We start from the raw sequence: 16,198 nt of genomic DNA, 5'->3' as shown, positions 1-16,198 counted from the left end.
CGATTCTAGGATATCAGATAATGGTTTCCCAAATAATATATTACCCACGAAAGGCAATGCTTCCAATTCCTTCTTGGACTCCGCATCTGCCTTCCAGGTACGTAGCCAAACTGCTCTGCGAGCGGCTACTGTTAAGGCTGAAGCTTTAGAAGCAACTGTACCCATATCAATTGCTGCTTCTTCCAAGTATTGGGCAGATTGTCTTAAACGGCTTAAATGATACTCTTGCTCCGTAGTAGGAGAAGAGATGTCATTCTCTAGTTCCTCTATCCATTCGCCCATTGCCTTTGCTACCCAGGCCGAAGCCATAGCAGGTCTTACCACTGCTCCTACTAGAGAAAACACATTTTTCAAAAAACTATCTACCCTTCTGTCAGTGACATCATTTAGTGAGGTAGATGACAGTGGTAAAGCAGATTTATGCACACGTCGCAGAACATGTGCATCTACTTTTGGAGGAACTTCTCTTTTCGAACAATCCGCAGCTGGAAATGGATAATAAGAACTCCATCTTTTCGGAATCTTATATTTCTTGGGCGTCGCCCAAGATTCATCCATCATTTCCGTCAGCTCATCTGACGCTGGGAATTTAGTTTTCACGGATTTTGTTTGTTTAAACACAGGTGCTTTAGATTTTAACACTGTCTTGGCTGGCTCTTCCAAAGAGAGAACAGCCTTCACAGCATTAATAAGTTCAGCTACACCCTCTGAACTAAAACTCTGCGACTGATCATCATACGGAGTATTTGAATATACTGTATCATCATCTGTTGTATCATCTTGTGTAGTCTGCCACATAGACGTATCTGTCGTGGTCTTACCTGTCCCTTGGTTGCTTGTAGAGGCTACTAGAACCAAGCCGTAGGAAGGGAGCTGCATGTATGGGTTCATAGTGTAACCTAACCCTTGAGGTGGTGCTACCGGAGCTAACCTGTCCGCTATTGAAGATAGAGTCTTTGCGAACATATTCCATGGTGGCTCTGTTGGTGGTTGAACCAATTCCTGTTTTTTACTTTGCTGAAAAGCAAAACAGTTCGCACACAAGCCCCCATAAGTGACTAATTAGTCCATACCAATTAACCCTGTCTTACAAGATAAGCATGTTAGGGATGTAGGAGTGCTTGATAAATTATCCTCGTCACTTTTGCCGCTCACAGACATGGTAATAATCTGTTAATGACTACACAATTTGTGACTGAAAAATCACCTATATATGAGTATATAGAAGTGAAATCAATCTGACCACAGTGCACCTGAATTGAGGGTCAGAACAGGACTGACATTACACAGAGTCAGCACTCATACTAGCAGTCAGTCACATGTTAAAGCATTAGACATTGTCATATGAGAATACAACCCCCATTACAACTTATAAATAAGTAGGAAAATTGTACTTCTGTTTTTAACTGGTTCTTTTTCAACATTACATGCAGAAAACACAGTAATATACAGATCTCATATGCAATAGGTACTAAAAATTAACAATTCATACTAACAAAGTAGAGAGGATTTTTAGTACTGTATACCCTTCCTCTGGAGAGCGGGATACAGGGAGACTCACCACACTTCCATATCCAAGCAAATGCGCTCGTAAGACGCTACTGATGTACACTACCGCTCTTGTATAACTGATAACGGACACAGTTGCTCAGCGACTTCCACGTGTATGCAGATGCTAAGGCCTGCGACTCGGTCTAGGCGGGATCTCTAGTGTACACAACCGCAGCATCTAAGCTGCGACGAGTACCCTCGTGGTAGCGTCTGAGCCGGAGGTGAGGTCATTCAGTCCATGAAACGAGAGACGCGCGGAAACTGACCATGAACTCGGAGGAGGGGCGGCCAGGAGAGCGTCTGAATCCTCCTGTTGACTTAAACTCTAAGGATCGCGGCCTCAAGCCTAGTCCTGGCGCCTATGATCCCTGGAGCGTAGCGCTGTCGCACTCGAGATGTTCGGCGCATCAACACACTGTTTGTAGTCTCCACCAAATCAGTGTAGCTGTGTCCGGATCCCCCTAGTAAGGGGAAATCCATAGACTCACCTTCCCCCCATGCTCCGGCCACAGCCTGGTTACATCTGCTGGACCTGCTAGAACATCCGACACAGACGCCCGTCGAGACAGCACTATTACCGCGAAGGTAAGCGTTGTTGCGACCTGGTGGGGAGTTGTTGGAGCGACTCTTTCCAGTATGCGTTTAAGATGCTGTTAAGAAAAGTCGCTCGAAAAAAAATATAGTGAGTCTATAAAAATAAAATAATAAAAGCTTGAGGCTGCTTTATTCACAGCAGCCCTGTGACCATGCGGCTTCCTGCCGCACCAAGCAAAAAACTGATCTGACTGAGTCAGTGGGCGGGACTATATGGTGAGGCCCCGATGCATCCTGGGAGGCCAGAAAGCTCCTGACCATGTTGGTGCCATTTCCGCTGTCGCTCAACCATATCCCAATGTTATCCTGTGGATAATCCCGTGGACCCAGCCAGAGAAATTTGGGTTTAGCGGTAGGCTACTCGACTCCATTTTGACCTTATATTCCTCTCCTTCAGCGAGGATATTCGTAAATGGTTTCTTCGAGTATTATGATCACTAACGGTACTCATCAGGGTTGCCTGCTTTCCCCTCTGATATTCGTGCTTGTTATCGAACCGTTAGCGGAAAAAATTAGAAGCTCTGACTCTGTCCAGGGCCCACATATTGGTGGTATAACGCATAAGATCTGTCTGTTCACAGATGATGTATTGCTGTGTTTATTGTGCCCCGAACATTCCCTTATAGCACTGATTTCGGTATTACGTAGTTCTCCAGACGTTTCCTTCTATAAACCAAATACCAACAAGACTGAGGCCCTACCATTTCATATTCCCACTGATATATTGAATAACTTACGCTCTACCTATATGTATGCTTGGCAAGTGCGCTCCTTGAAGTATCTGGGAGTGCAGTTAGCTGGTGAACATGATCTCATGTCCTGTAATTACGATCTTCTCCTTGAACTGTTTAGTGGCTTGGATGTTTCAGGAAGTGTCTTGGATGGGACGATTAGCAGCAATTAAAATGGTTTTACTACCACTCTCAGGTAGCTATAGTTGAAACAGGTAAATTAGCCTGTCAGCTTATATGGGAAGGAGACCACACGCAGTCTCTAACTGAGGAAGTCTGAGAGATTGTTTTCCATACTTGCTTTAAAGTGTCTAGATGTATTAATCATACAAAGATGTTTTATAGACTTCTCCACAGAACATATCACACCCCGGATAAACTACATGTTATTTGGCCGTCTATCTCCAAATACTGTTGGAGGAATTGTGGACAGGTAAGTTATGGCACTTCTTCAGCTGCTTTGGAGAGACGCGTTTACCCTGATCGGTAAAGTCATTGGGGTTCCTGTACAGGTCGACCCATTGGTAGCTCTTTTACATTTCTATCCTGGGGATTTGTCTCTAGGAGATAGATATATTATGGGACATATTCTGGTAGCTACAAAAGCTGCCATCGCCCAAAAATGGAGGTCTGCTGATATCCCTAGTCTACGAGCCATTGAACATAGTGTTCAGAAACATTATGTTTTCGAGATAGCAGATTGCAAATATACTTCTTCTGCATCCTCTCCACATATGATGTGGTTTAATTGGTGTCCATATAGGGAAGGGCAAGGTCTTTCTTGTGGAAAATGAATAAAAACTATAAAAAAAAATATTAGTGCCCAGATCTGTTACACATTTGTATCAATAAACTTTGTGGTTAAGGCCACTTTCACTGGCATCCCATGCTGTGCTAGAAGTATCTCAGTGTATGCAGGCTTCTACGGGACCGAAGGTCGGCCCGACAAATATTTTAACGTATCCAAAATCATTTACTGAAAAAGAAAAAAAACAAACATCGGAGCATTGCGACTTTGATCTTTCCAGCGGCTGCTCATCTGAGCAGCCACCAGGTACACAGGGGAGCTGGGGTGGGGGGTTGTTAATTTACAATTCCCTGGTGGCTGCTAATGTCTGCAGCTGCTGGGAGGTGGGTACTGCTGTGCTAACCAGTCAGCAGCACAGCAGACACTGATGCAGTGTGAAGGGAAGCAGACGAACTGGAAGGTCCCTCTGAGAGCAGCAGTTGCGGGAGGAATATCTTCCTGCAGCCACCACACAGTGTATCTTACTGGTCGCATAGTTTGCGACCAGATCAGATAATGCACTCCCTGGGGTGGTTGCAAATGATGCGACCATGTGAGGAAAGTTGGTAAAAGCACTGAGTGTGTCTTAATAATGAAATGGAATTAGAGCAGAAAAACCAAATAAGCAATATGGTATTTTATACTTCTATGTTCAGCAAGACAGTAGGAATGTAAGTGCAGAGTAAGCGAACACTATTCACGATTACAGGACACGGATGTGTGACGCTTACTTTATCATTGGCTGCTTCTATTTCCTTTTGCTTCTCACTTGCCACCTTAGTAAGTTCAGCCTGGTGGGCAGCTAGAACAGACTCCAATTGTCTCCGAAACGCATCATCCACGGAATGAAGTTTCTCCATTATAACTCTGAGAAGAGAGACATTTGCAGAAATTACAGTAAATGGGAATGGTCTACAGTCAGATTACAAGTTTCCACAAATCAAGGTGATTCTATTTTGTGAATAGTTTAGTCCAGGCCTGGACAACCTGTGGCTCTGCAGATGTTGAGAAACTACAAGTCCCAGCATGCCCTGCCACAGTTTTGATATTAGGGAATTCAAAAACTGTGGCAGGGCATGCTGGGATGTGTAGTTTTACAACAGCTGGAGAGCCACACATTGGCCAGGCCTGGTGTAGTCTATCAACATATTTCATTCACAATAAAGGAAATGTATGATTTAATAAATGTATGTGTAATAAAAAGCTTCTGGGTCTGGAACGGATCACGGCAAAGGAGTCTGAACAATAACCCAACACAGAGGACCACTACCTGCGGCTTTTCAGTTTAATTGACATGTTGTGGATGTATTATCTCTGTTATAATTTCTATATGACTTGTAGCATTGTCCCTCCAACTATCTACTGTATTATGTTATGGGGCACTAACCATTGGACCATGAACAAACATGATTGAAGCTCATGAGAATATTAGCCGTGCTGCGTTCCCAATTGCCATACTCTAAATTTAGCAATAAACTTTTCGGAAAACTATGACTGAATTGGACAATCAATTATTTACCTTTAATAATTCCTACTCTTGCATTCTTGAAGAGCCACAGAATACTGAAACACATACTGCAAACTACTTAATGGGACTGCTCACAAATGTCTTCTATCAGAAGTACCACTAAAGTCATAACTGGAAGTGAGATCCCCATTTCCCAGAATTCTGGATCCTTAATTGGTCCAGAGTCTCCAATTCAAGTTACAATAAATAGTTAATAAAGCATTTAAATAATGGCGCAAACAGTTCCTACTAGAGGGGAGGTAGTTAGTACCTCAACATTCAAATCATGTTTATATAATCCGCTTAGGGTATTGGGTTTCAAATATGTCAAAAGTGAGTTGGAATAAGGTTTATAATTGGACATTCGGTCCTGTCCCAAGATTTCCACATTCCGGGACAAGATATCGACCCTTCTCTCTCCTGCATTTCCCTGTGCATACAGTCCAGTTGTCCTTCCTTCTCGGTCACCCTCTCCCAGGTGCCGATGCTCACTGGACTTTGGGATGTGATGTGGCAATGGTCTCAAGACCTAGAAGTCAATACAATTATACCGTTGTCCTAGGAAGTACAAGCTAGTCCGATCCCCTATTCCAACTTGCCCTGGTTGTGTCTTTGTTTTTAATGTTCATGGTTAGTTTTTTGCATTAAGTCAAGTTTAATGGTGGTTTAACGAGTGAAAGCAGCAATAACCATCTGATAAAATCTTGTCAGTTAATTTGCTTTGAGCTTGATTGCAATGTTATGCTGGAAGATGAAGCACTTGTAAATAAAAAATAAGATTTTACTCACCGGTAAATCTATTTCTCGTAGTCCGTAGTGGATGCTGGGACTCCGTAAGGACCATGGGGAATAGCGGCTCCGCAGGAGCCTGGGCACAACTAAAGAAAGCTTTAGGACTACCTGGTGTGCACTGGCTCCTCCCTCTATGACCCTCCTCCAGACCTCAGTTAGGATACTGTGCCCGGAAGAGCTGACACAATAAGGAAGGATTTTGAATCCCGGGTAAGACTCATACCAGCCACACCAATCACACCGTATAACTCATGATACTATACCCAGTTAACAGTATGAACAATAACGGAGCCTCTCAACAGATGGCTCAACAATAACCCTTTAGTTAAACAATAACTATATACAAGTATTGCAGACAATCCGCACTTGGGATGGGCGCCCAGCATCCACTACGGACTACGAGAAATAGATTTACTGGTGAGTAAAATCTTATTTTCTCTGACGTCCTAAGTGGATGCTGGGACTCCGTAAGGACCATGGGGATTATACCAAAGCTCCCAAACGGGCAGGAGAGTGCGGATGACTCTGCAGCACCGAATGGGCAAACTCTAGGTCCTCCGCAGCCAGGGTGTCAAACTTGTTGAATTTTGCAAATGTGTTTGACCCCGACCAAGTAGCTGCTCGGCAAAGTTGTAGAGCCGAGACCCCTCGGGCAGCCGCCCAAGAAGAGCCCACCTTCCTCGTGGAATGGGCTTTCACTGATTTAGGATGCGGCAGTCCAGCCGCAGAATGTGCAAGCTGAATCGTACTACAGATCCAGCGAGCAATAGTCTGCTTTGAAGCAGGAGCACCCAGCTTGTTGGGTGCATACAGGATAAACAACGAGTCAGTTTTCCTGACACTAGCTGTCCTGGAAACATAAATTCTCAGGGCCCTGACTACGTTCAACAACTTGGAAGCCTCCAAGTCTTCAGTAGCCGCAGGCACCACAATAGGTTGGTTCAAATGAAAGGCTGATACCACCTTAGTGAGAAACTGGGGACGAGTCCTCAATTCTGCCCTATCCATATGGAAAATCAGATAAGGGCTTTTACATGACAAAGCCGCCAATTCTGACACACGCCTGGCCGAAGCCAAGGCCAACAGCATGACCACTTTCCACGTGAGATATTTTAATTCCACGGTTTTAAGTGGCTCAAACCAATGTGACTTTAGGAAATCCAACACCACGTTGAGATCCCAAGGTGCCACTGGAGGCACAAAAGGGGGCTGAATATGCAGCACTCCCTTAACAAAAGTCTGAACTTCAGGTAGTGAAGCCAGTTCTCTCTGGAAGAAAATCGATAGAGCCGAAATCTGGACCTTAATGGAACCCAATTTTAGGCCCATAGTCACCCCTGACTGTAGGAAGTGCAGAAAACGGCCCAGCTGAAATTCCTCCATTGGGGCCTTTCTGGCCTCACACCACGCAACATATTTTCGCCAAATGCGGTGATAATGGTTTGCGGTCACTTCTTTCCTAGCTTTAATCAGCGTAGGAATGACTTCCTCCGGAATGCCCTTTTCCTTCAGGATCCGGTGTTCAACCGCCATGCCGTCAAACGCAGCCGCGGTAAGTCTTGGAACAGAGAGGGCCCCTGCTGCAGCAGGTCCTGTCTGAGCGGTAGAGGCCATGGGTCCTCTGAGATCATTTCTTGAAGTTCCGGGTACCAAGCTCTTCTTGGCCAATCCGGAACAATGAGTATAGTTCTTACTCCTCTTCTCCTTATTATCCTCAGTACCTTGGGTATGAGAGGAAGAGGAGGGAACACATAACCCGACCAGTACACCCACGGTGTCACTAGAGCTTCCACAGCTATCGCCTGAGGGTCTCTTGACCTGGCGCAATATCTTTCTAGCTTTTTGTTTAGGCGGGACGCCATCATGTCCACCTGTGGCCTTTCCCAACGGTTTACAATCAGTTGGAAGACTTCTGGATGAAGTCCCCACTCTCCTGGGTGGAGGTCGTGCCTACTGAGGAAGTCTGCTTCCCAGTTGTCCACTCCCGGAATGAACACTGCTGACAGTGCTAACACGTGATTTTCCGCCCATCGGAGAATCCTTGTGGCTTCTGCCATCGCCGTCCTGCTTCTTGTGCCGCCCTGTCGGTTTACATGGGCGACTGCCGTGATGTTGTCTGACTGGATCAGTACCGGCTGGTTTTGAAGCAGGGGTTTTGCCTGACTTAGGGCATTGTAAATGGCCCTCAGTTCCAGAATATTTATGTGTAGGGAAGTCTCCTGACTTGACCATAGTCCTTGGAAGTTTCTTCCCTGTGTGACTGCCCCCCAGCCTCGAAGGCTGGCATCCGTGGTCACCAGGACCCAGTCCTGTATGCCGAATCTGCGGCCCTCTTGAAGATGAGCACTTTGCAGCCACCACAGCAGAGACACCCTGGTCCTTGGAGACAGGGTTATCAGCCGATGCATCTGAAGATGCGATCCGGACCACTTGTCCAACAGGTCCCACTGAAAAGTCCTTGCATGGAACCTGCCGAATGGAATTGCTTTGTAGGAAGCTACCATTTTCCCCAGGACTCGCGTGCAGTGATGCACCGACACCTGTTTTGGTTTCAGGAGGCCTCTGACTAGAGATGACAGCTCCTTTGCTTTCTCCTCCGGGAGAAACACTTTTTTCTGTTCTGTGTCCAGAACCATCCCCAGGAACAGTAGACGTGTCGTAGGGACCAGCTGTGACTTTGGAATATTTAGAATCCAACCGTGCTGTTGTAGCACCTCCCGAGATAGTGCTACCCCGACCAACAACTGCTCCCTGGACCTCGCCTTTATCAGGAGATCGTCCAAGTATGGGATAATTAAAACTCCCTTTTTTCGAAGGAGTATCATCATTTCGGCCATTACCTTGGTAAATACCCTCGGTGCCGTGGACAGACCAAACGGCAACGTCTGGAATTGGTAATGACAATCCTGTACCACAAATCTGAGGTACTCCTGGTGATGATGGTAAATGGGGACATGCAGGTAAGCATCCTTGATGTCCAGTGATACCATGTAATCCCCCTCGTCCAGGCTTGAAATAACCGCCCTGAGCGATTCCATCTTGAACTTGAATTTTTTTTATATATGTGTTCAAGGATTTCAAATTTAAAATGGGTCTCACCGAACCGTCCGGTTTCGGTACCACAAACATTGTGGAATAGTAACCCCGTCCTTGTTGAAGGAGGGGCACCTTGACTATCACCTGCTGGGAATACAGCTTGTGAATTGCCTCTAGCACTGCCTCCCTGCCTGAGGGAGTTGTTGGCAAGGCAGATTTGAGGAAACGGCGGGGGGGAGACGTCTCGAATTCCAGCTTGTACCCCTGAGATACTACTTGAAGGATCCAGGGATCCACCCGTAAGCGAGCCCACTGATTGCTGAAGTTTTTGAGACGGGCCCCCACCGTACCTGGCTCCGCCTGTGGAGCCCCAGCGTCATGCGGTGGACTTGGAGGAAGCGGGGGAGGACTTTTGCTCCTGGGAACTGGCTGTATGCTGCAGCTTTTTCCCTCTACCTCTGCCTCTGGGCAGAAAGGACGCGCCTTTAACCCGTTTGCCTTTATGGGGCCGAAAGGACTGTACCTGATAATACGGTGCTTTCTTTGGCTGTGAGGGAACATGGGGTAAAAATGCTGACTTCCCAGCTGTTGTTGTGGAAACGAGGTCCGAGAGACCATCCCCGAACAACTCCTCACCCTTATAAGGCAAAACTTCCATGTGCCTTTTAGAATTTGCAACACCCGTCCACTGCCGAGTCCATAATCCTCTCCTGGCAGAAATGGACATTGCACTTATTTTAGATGCCAGCCGGCAAATATCCCTCTGTGCATCTCTCATGTATAAGACTGCGTCTTTTATATGCTCTATGGATAGCAATATAGTGTCCCTGTCTAGGGTATCAATATTTTCCGACAGGGAATCTGACCACGCAGCTGCAGCACTGCACATCCATGCTGAAGCAATAGCTGGTCTCCGTATAATACCTGAGTGTGTATATACAGACTTCAGGATAGCCTCCTGCTTCCTATCAGCATGCTCCTTTAGGGCGTCCGTGTCCGGAGACGGTAGTGCCACCTTTTTTGACAGACGTGTGAGCGCTTTATCCACCCTAGGGGATGTTTCCCAACGTGACCTATCCTCTGGCGGGAAAGGGTACGCCATTAGTAACCTTTTAGAAATTACCAGTTTCTTATCGGGGGAAGCCCACGCTTCTTCACACACCTCATTTAATTCCTCAGATGGGGGAAAAACCAATGGTAGTTTTTTCTCCCCAAACATAATACCCTTTTTTGTGGTTCCTGGGGTAATATCAGAAATGTGCAACACATTTTTCATTGCCTCAATCATGTAACGTGTGGCCCTATTAGAATGTACATTTGTCTCATCGTCGTCGACACTGGATTCAGTATCCGTGTCGACATCTGTGTCTGCCATCTGAGGTAGCGGGCGTTTTAGAGCCCCTGATGGCTTTTGAGACAGCTGGGCAGGCACAAGCTGAGAAGCCGGCTGTCCCACATCTGATATGTCGTCAAACCTTTTATGTAAGGAGATGACACTTTCATCCATCCACTCAGGTGTCGGCCCCGCAGGGGGTGACATCACATTTATCGGCACTTGCTCCGCCTCCACATAAGCCTCCTCATCAAACATGTCGACACAGCCGTACAGACACACCGCACACACACAAGGAATGCTCTGACTGAGGACAGGACCCCACAAAGCCCTTTGGGGAGACAGAGAGAGAGTATGCCAGCACACACCAACAGCGCTATATAACACAGGGATTAACACTATAACTGAGTGATTTTTCCCAATAGCTGCTTGTATACACAATATTGCGCCTAAATTTAGTGCCCCCCCCTCTCTTTTTTACCCTATGTAGTCTGGAAACTGCAGGGGAGAGCCTGGGAGCGATCCTTCCAGCGGAGCTGTGAGGGAAAATGGCGCCAGTGTGCTGAGGGAGATAGCCCCGCCCCTTTTTCGGCGGACTTCTCCCGCTTTTTTCTATGTATATCTGGCAGGAGTATTTTTCACATATATAGTCTCTATGACTATATTATGTGTTTTTTTGCCAGCCAAGGTACTTAATATTGCAGCCCAGGGCGCCCGCCCCCCCCCCCCCCCCCCCAGCGCCCTGCACCCATCAGTGACCGGAGTGTGAGGTGTGCATGGGAAGCAATGGCGCACAGCTGCAGTGCTGTGCGCTACCTTGTTTGAAGACCGAAGTCTTCTGCCGCCGATTTCCAGGACTCTTCTTGCTTCTGGCTCTGTAAGGGGAACGGCGGCGCGGCTCCGGGAACGGACGATCGAGGTCGGGCCCTGTGTTCGATCCCTCTGGAGCTAATGGTGTCCAGTAGCCTTAGAAGCCCAAGCTAGCTGCAAGCAGGTAGGTTCGCTTCTCTCCCCTTAGTCCCTCGTAGCAGTGAGTCTGTTGCCAGCAGATCTCACTGAAAATAAAAAACCTAAAATAAACTTTCTTTTTCTAGGAGCTCAGGAGAGCCCCTAGTGTGCATCCAGCTCAGCCGGGCACAAAATTCTAACTGAGGTCTGGAGGAGGGTCATAGAGGGAGGAGCCAGTGCACACCAGGTAGTCCTAAAGCTTTCTTTAGTTGTGCCCAGTCTCCTGCGGAGCCGCTATTCCCCATGGTCCTTACGGAGTCCCAGCATCCACTTAGGACGTCAGAGAAAATAAAAAGGATATTGGTACCACCCGCGATCCTTGCTAGTAAACTGGCTGCTGGAATTTTTAAAGTGACTCCACTAATCACAAAGTAACAATAAAAAAGGAAGGGTGAAAAAATTCCTGCGCACTAGAAAGGGTAAATAACACACTTTTTTACAGTGTTGAAAACACTATAAGATGATTTTTAGATGAAAATATGTGAGATTTTTTCCTTAATCACAAAAAATCTTCACATCAGAAAATATACCACACGTGTGGTTGTCTGACAAAGGAACATATACCATACGTCTTATTTCTCGCAATACAACAATAGTGGAAAGTCTCGTAGTATGTTCATAAAAAATATATACATAAAAAAAGTCCAATAAAAGTCCGAAAATAGTCTGTTATCTGGTATCCTCCTTATTGCAGTAAGTCGTTCCCACCATATATGATTCTTTGTCTGGCTCCTCTGGCAGCGGAGAGAGATTAGCGTACCACGTGCCGGACAGTATTGCAGCACCTGGTGATATTACCGATGCAATATCACCAGGTGCTGCAATACTGTATATTTTCTGATGTGAAGATTTTTTGTGATTAAGGAAAAAATCTCACATATTTTCATCTAAAAATCATCTTATAGTGTTTTCAACACTGTAAAAAAGTGTGTTATTTACCCTTTCTAGTGCGCAGGAATTTTTTCACCCTTCCTTTTTTATTGTCAGAGAAAATAAGATTTTAAACCTACCGGTAAATCTATTTCTTCTAGTCCGTAGAGGATGCTGGGGACTCCGTAAGGACCATGGGGTATAGACGGGCTCCGCAGGAGATAGGGCACCTAAAAAGAACTTTGACTATGGGTGTGCACTGGCTCCTCCCTCTATGCCCCTCCTCCAGACCTCAGTTAGAGAACTGTGCCCAGAGGAGATGGACAATACAAGGCAGGATTTAGCAATCCAAGGGCAAGATTCATACCAGCCCACACCAATCATACCATGTAACCTGGATCATACATAACCAGTTAACCGTATGAACAACAACAGTAACGGTCCAAAACCGATTTCAACTGTACATAACCCTTATGTAAGCAACAACTATATACAAGTCTTGCAGAGTTTCCGCACTGGGACGGGCGCCCAGCATCCTCTACGGACTAGGAGAAATAGATTTACCGGTAGGTTTAAAATCTTACTTTCTCTTACGTCCTAGAGGATGCTGGGGACTCCGTAAGGACCATGGGGTTTATACCAAAGCATCCAATCTGGCGGGAGAGTGCGTATGACTCTGCAGCACCGACTGAGCAAACGCTAGGTCCTCATCAGCCAGGGTATCAAACTTGTAGAATTTAGCAAAAGTGTTTGACCCCGACCAAGTCGCCGCTCGGCAAAGTTGTAATGCCGAGACGCCTCGGGCAGCCGCCCAAGAAGAGCCCACCATCCTAGTGGAATGGGCCTTAACCGAATTTGGTACCGGCAATCCAGCCATAGAGTGAGCCTGCTGAATCGTATTACAGATCCAGCGAGCAATAGTCTGCTTCGAAGCAGGAGCGCCAATCTTATTGGCCGCATACAGGACAAACAGTGCCTCTGTTTTCCTAATTCTAGCCGTCCTGGCTACATAAATTTTTAAGGCCCTGACTACGTCCAGTGATCTAGAATCCTCCAGGTCACTTGTAGCCACAGGCACCACAATAGGTTGATTCATATGGAACGAAGAAACCACTTTAGGCAAAAATTGTGGACGTGTCCTCAATTCAGCTCGATCCACATGAAAAATCAAGTAGGGGCTCTTGTGTGACAAAGCCGCCAATTCTGACACTCGCCTTGCCGATGCTAAGGCCAACAACATGACCACCTTCCAGGTAAGAAATTTCAACTCAACCTTGTTAAGTGGTTCAAACCAGTGTGATTTTAGGAACTGCAACACCACAATCAGGTCCCATGGTGCCACTGGAGGCACAAAAGGGGGCTGGATATGCAGCACTCCCTTTACAAACGTCTGGACTTCTGGAAGAGACGCCAATTCCTTTTGAAAGAAAATCGAGAGGGCCGAAATCTGAACCTTAACAGAGCCTAATTTCAGGCCCATATCCACTCCTGTCTGTAGGAAGTGGAGAAAACGACCCAGATGAAAATCTTCCGTAGGTGCATTCTTGGTCTCACACCAAGACACATACTTTCGCCAGATACGGTGATAATGCTTACCCGTCACCTCCTTCCTAGCCTTTATTAAAGTAGGGATGACCTCTTCCGGAATCCCCTTTTTCGCTAGGATTCGGCGTTCAACCGCCATGCCGTCAAACGTAACCGTGCTAAGTCCTGAAATACACAGGGCCCCTGTTGCAACAGGTCTTCCCTCTGAGGAAGAGGCCAGGGATCTCCTGTGAGCATCTCTTGTAGATCTGAGTACCAGGCCCTTCGAGGTCAGTCTGGGACAACGAGTATCGTCTGTACTCTTCTTTGCCTTATGATCCTCAACACTTTTGTGATGAGAGGAAGAGGAGGAAACACGTAGACCGATTTGAACACCCACGGTGTTATCAGAGCGTCTACTGCCACTGCCTGAGGGTCCCGAGACCTGGCACAATACCTCCGAAGTTTTTTGTTGAGGCGTGACGCCATCATGTCTATTTAAGGAGTTCCCCAAAGACGTTTTATGTCTGCAAAGACTTCTTGATGAAGTCCCCACTCTCCTGGATGGAGATCGTGTCTGCTGAGGAAGTCTGCTTCCCAGTTGTCCACTCCCGGAATGAAGACAGCCGACAGAGCGCTTACATGATTTTCCGCCCAGCGAAGAATCCTGGTGGTTTCCGCCATCGCGACTCTGCTTCTTGTCCCGCCTTGGCGGTTCACATGAGCCACTGCTGTGACATTGTCTGATTAAATCAGAACCGGTAGGTTTCGAAGAAGACTCTCCGCTTGTCGAAGGCCGTTGTAAATGGCTCTGAGTTCCAACACATTGATGTGTATACAGGACTCCTGGTCTGACCAAAGTCCCTGAAAGTTTTTTCCCTGTGTGACCGCTCCCCATCCTCGGAGGCTCGCGTCCGTTGTAAGCAGGATCCAGTCCTGAATCCCGAGCCGGCGACCCTCCAGCAGGTGAGCACTTTGCAACCACCACAGGAGATACACTCTGGCCCCTGGGGACAGAGTTATTTTCCGATGTAAGTGCAGATGGGACCCGGACCACTTGTCCAGAAGGTCCCATTGAAAAGTCCTTGCATGGAACCTTCCGAAGGGAATGGCCTCGTAGGCCGCCACCATTTTTCCCAGAACTCGAGTGCATTGGTGAACTGACACCCTTTTCGGTTTTAGCAGGTCTCTGACCATGTTCTGGATGTCCTGGGCTTTCTCTATTGGGAGGAAGACCTTCATTTGTTCCGTATCCAGTATCATACCTAGGAACGGTAGTCGAGTTGTCGGAATCAACTGTGACTTTGGTAGATTTAGAATCCAACTATGTTGCTGGAGCACTCTCAGAGAGAGGGCCACACTGCTCAGCAATTTCTCCCTTGATCTCGCTTTTATCAGGAGATCGTCCAAGTATGGGATAATTGTGACTCCATGCTTGCGCAGGACCACCATCATTTCCGCCATTATCTTGGTGAAAATCCTCGGGCCGTGGAAAGTCCAAACGGCAACGTCTGAAATTGGTAATGACAATCCTGTACAGCGAATCTCAGGTATTCCTGATGGGGGGCATATATGGGGACATGAAGGTACGCATCCTTTATGTCCAGAGACACCATAAACTCCCCTTCCTCCATGTTGGCTATTATCGCTCTGAGTGATTCCATTTTGAATTTGAATCTTTTTATGTACAGGTTTAGGGATTTCAGATTCAAAATAGGTCTGACCGAACCGTCCGGTATCGGGACCACAAATAGGGTTGAGTAGTAACCTCTTCCCTGCTAGTGCAGGGGAACCTTGATTATCACTTGCTGTATACACAGCGTTTGAATTGCAGCTAACACTACATCCCTTTCCGATGTGGAAGCTGGTAGGGCCGATTTGAAAAATCGGCGAGGGGGCACCTCGTCGAATTCCAGTTTGTACCCCTGGGAAACTATTTCCAACACCCAGGGATTCAGGTCTGATCTGACCCAGGCCTGACTGAAAAGTCGAAGACGTGCCCCCACCGGTGCGGACTCCCTCAGGGGAGCCCCAGCGTCATGCTGTGGGTTTTGGAGCAGCCGGGGAGGACTTTTGTTCCTGGGCACCTGTCGAAGCAGGTGCTCTTTTGCCTCTGCCCTTACCTCTGACGAGGAAAGAGGATCCCGACCTCTTTTGGACTTGTGCGACCGAAAGGACTGCATCTGATAGGGTGTTACTTTCTTTTGCTGTTGGGGAATATATGGTAAAAAATTTGATTTACCTGCTGTAGCTGTGGAAACCAGGTCCGTCAGCCCATCCCCAAACAATACATCACCCTTATAGGGTAGTACTTCCATATGTTTTTTGGAATCCGCATCACCCGTCCATTGGCGAGTCCATAAGGATCTTCTCACTGAGATAGACATGGCATTGGCCCTAGAAGCCAGCAATCCAATGTCCCTTTGAGCATTCCTCATAAATAAGACTGCGTCTTTTATATGGGC

At 46.9% G+C, this 16,198-nt stretch overlaps 1 protein-coding gene across 6 annotated transcripts in view; it reads right to left on the bottom strand.

Moving 5' to 3' along the window:
• LRRCC1 (leucine rich repeat and coiled-coil centrosomal protein 1) overlaps positions 1-16,198 on the bottom strand; it is a 267,597-nt gene that overhangs the window by 17,435 nt on the left and 233,964 nt on the right. For all 6 annotated transcript variants that reach the window (XM_063924032.1, XM_063924034.1, XM_063924031.1 and 3 more), the window contains one exon: positions 4,395-4,530. In XM_063924032.1, coding sequence (XP_063780102.1) covers positions 4,395-4,530 — 136 coding nt within the window. The remainder of the gene's footprint in view (positions 1-4,394; positions 4,531-16,198) is intronic.

The sequence above is a fragment of the Pseudophryne corroboree genome, chromosome 5 (genome assembly GCF_028390025.1).
Source record: "Pseudophryne corroboree isolate aPseCor3 chromosome 5, aPseCor3.hap2, whole genome shotgun sequence".
In the NCBI taxonomy this organism is placed as follows: Eukaryota; Metazoa; Chordata; class Amphibia; order Anura; family Myobatrachidae; genus Pseudophryne; species Pseudophryne corroboree.
This window is presented reverse-complemented; position numbering and strand designations above follow the sequence as displayed.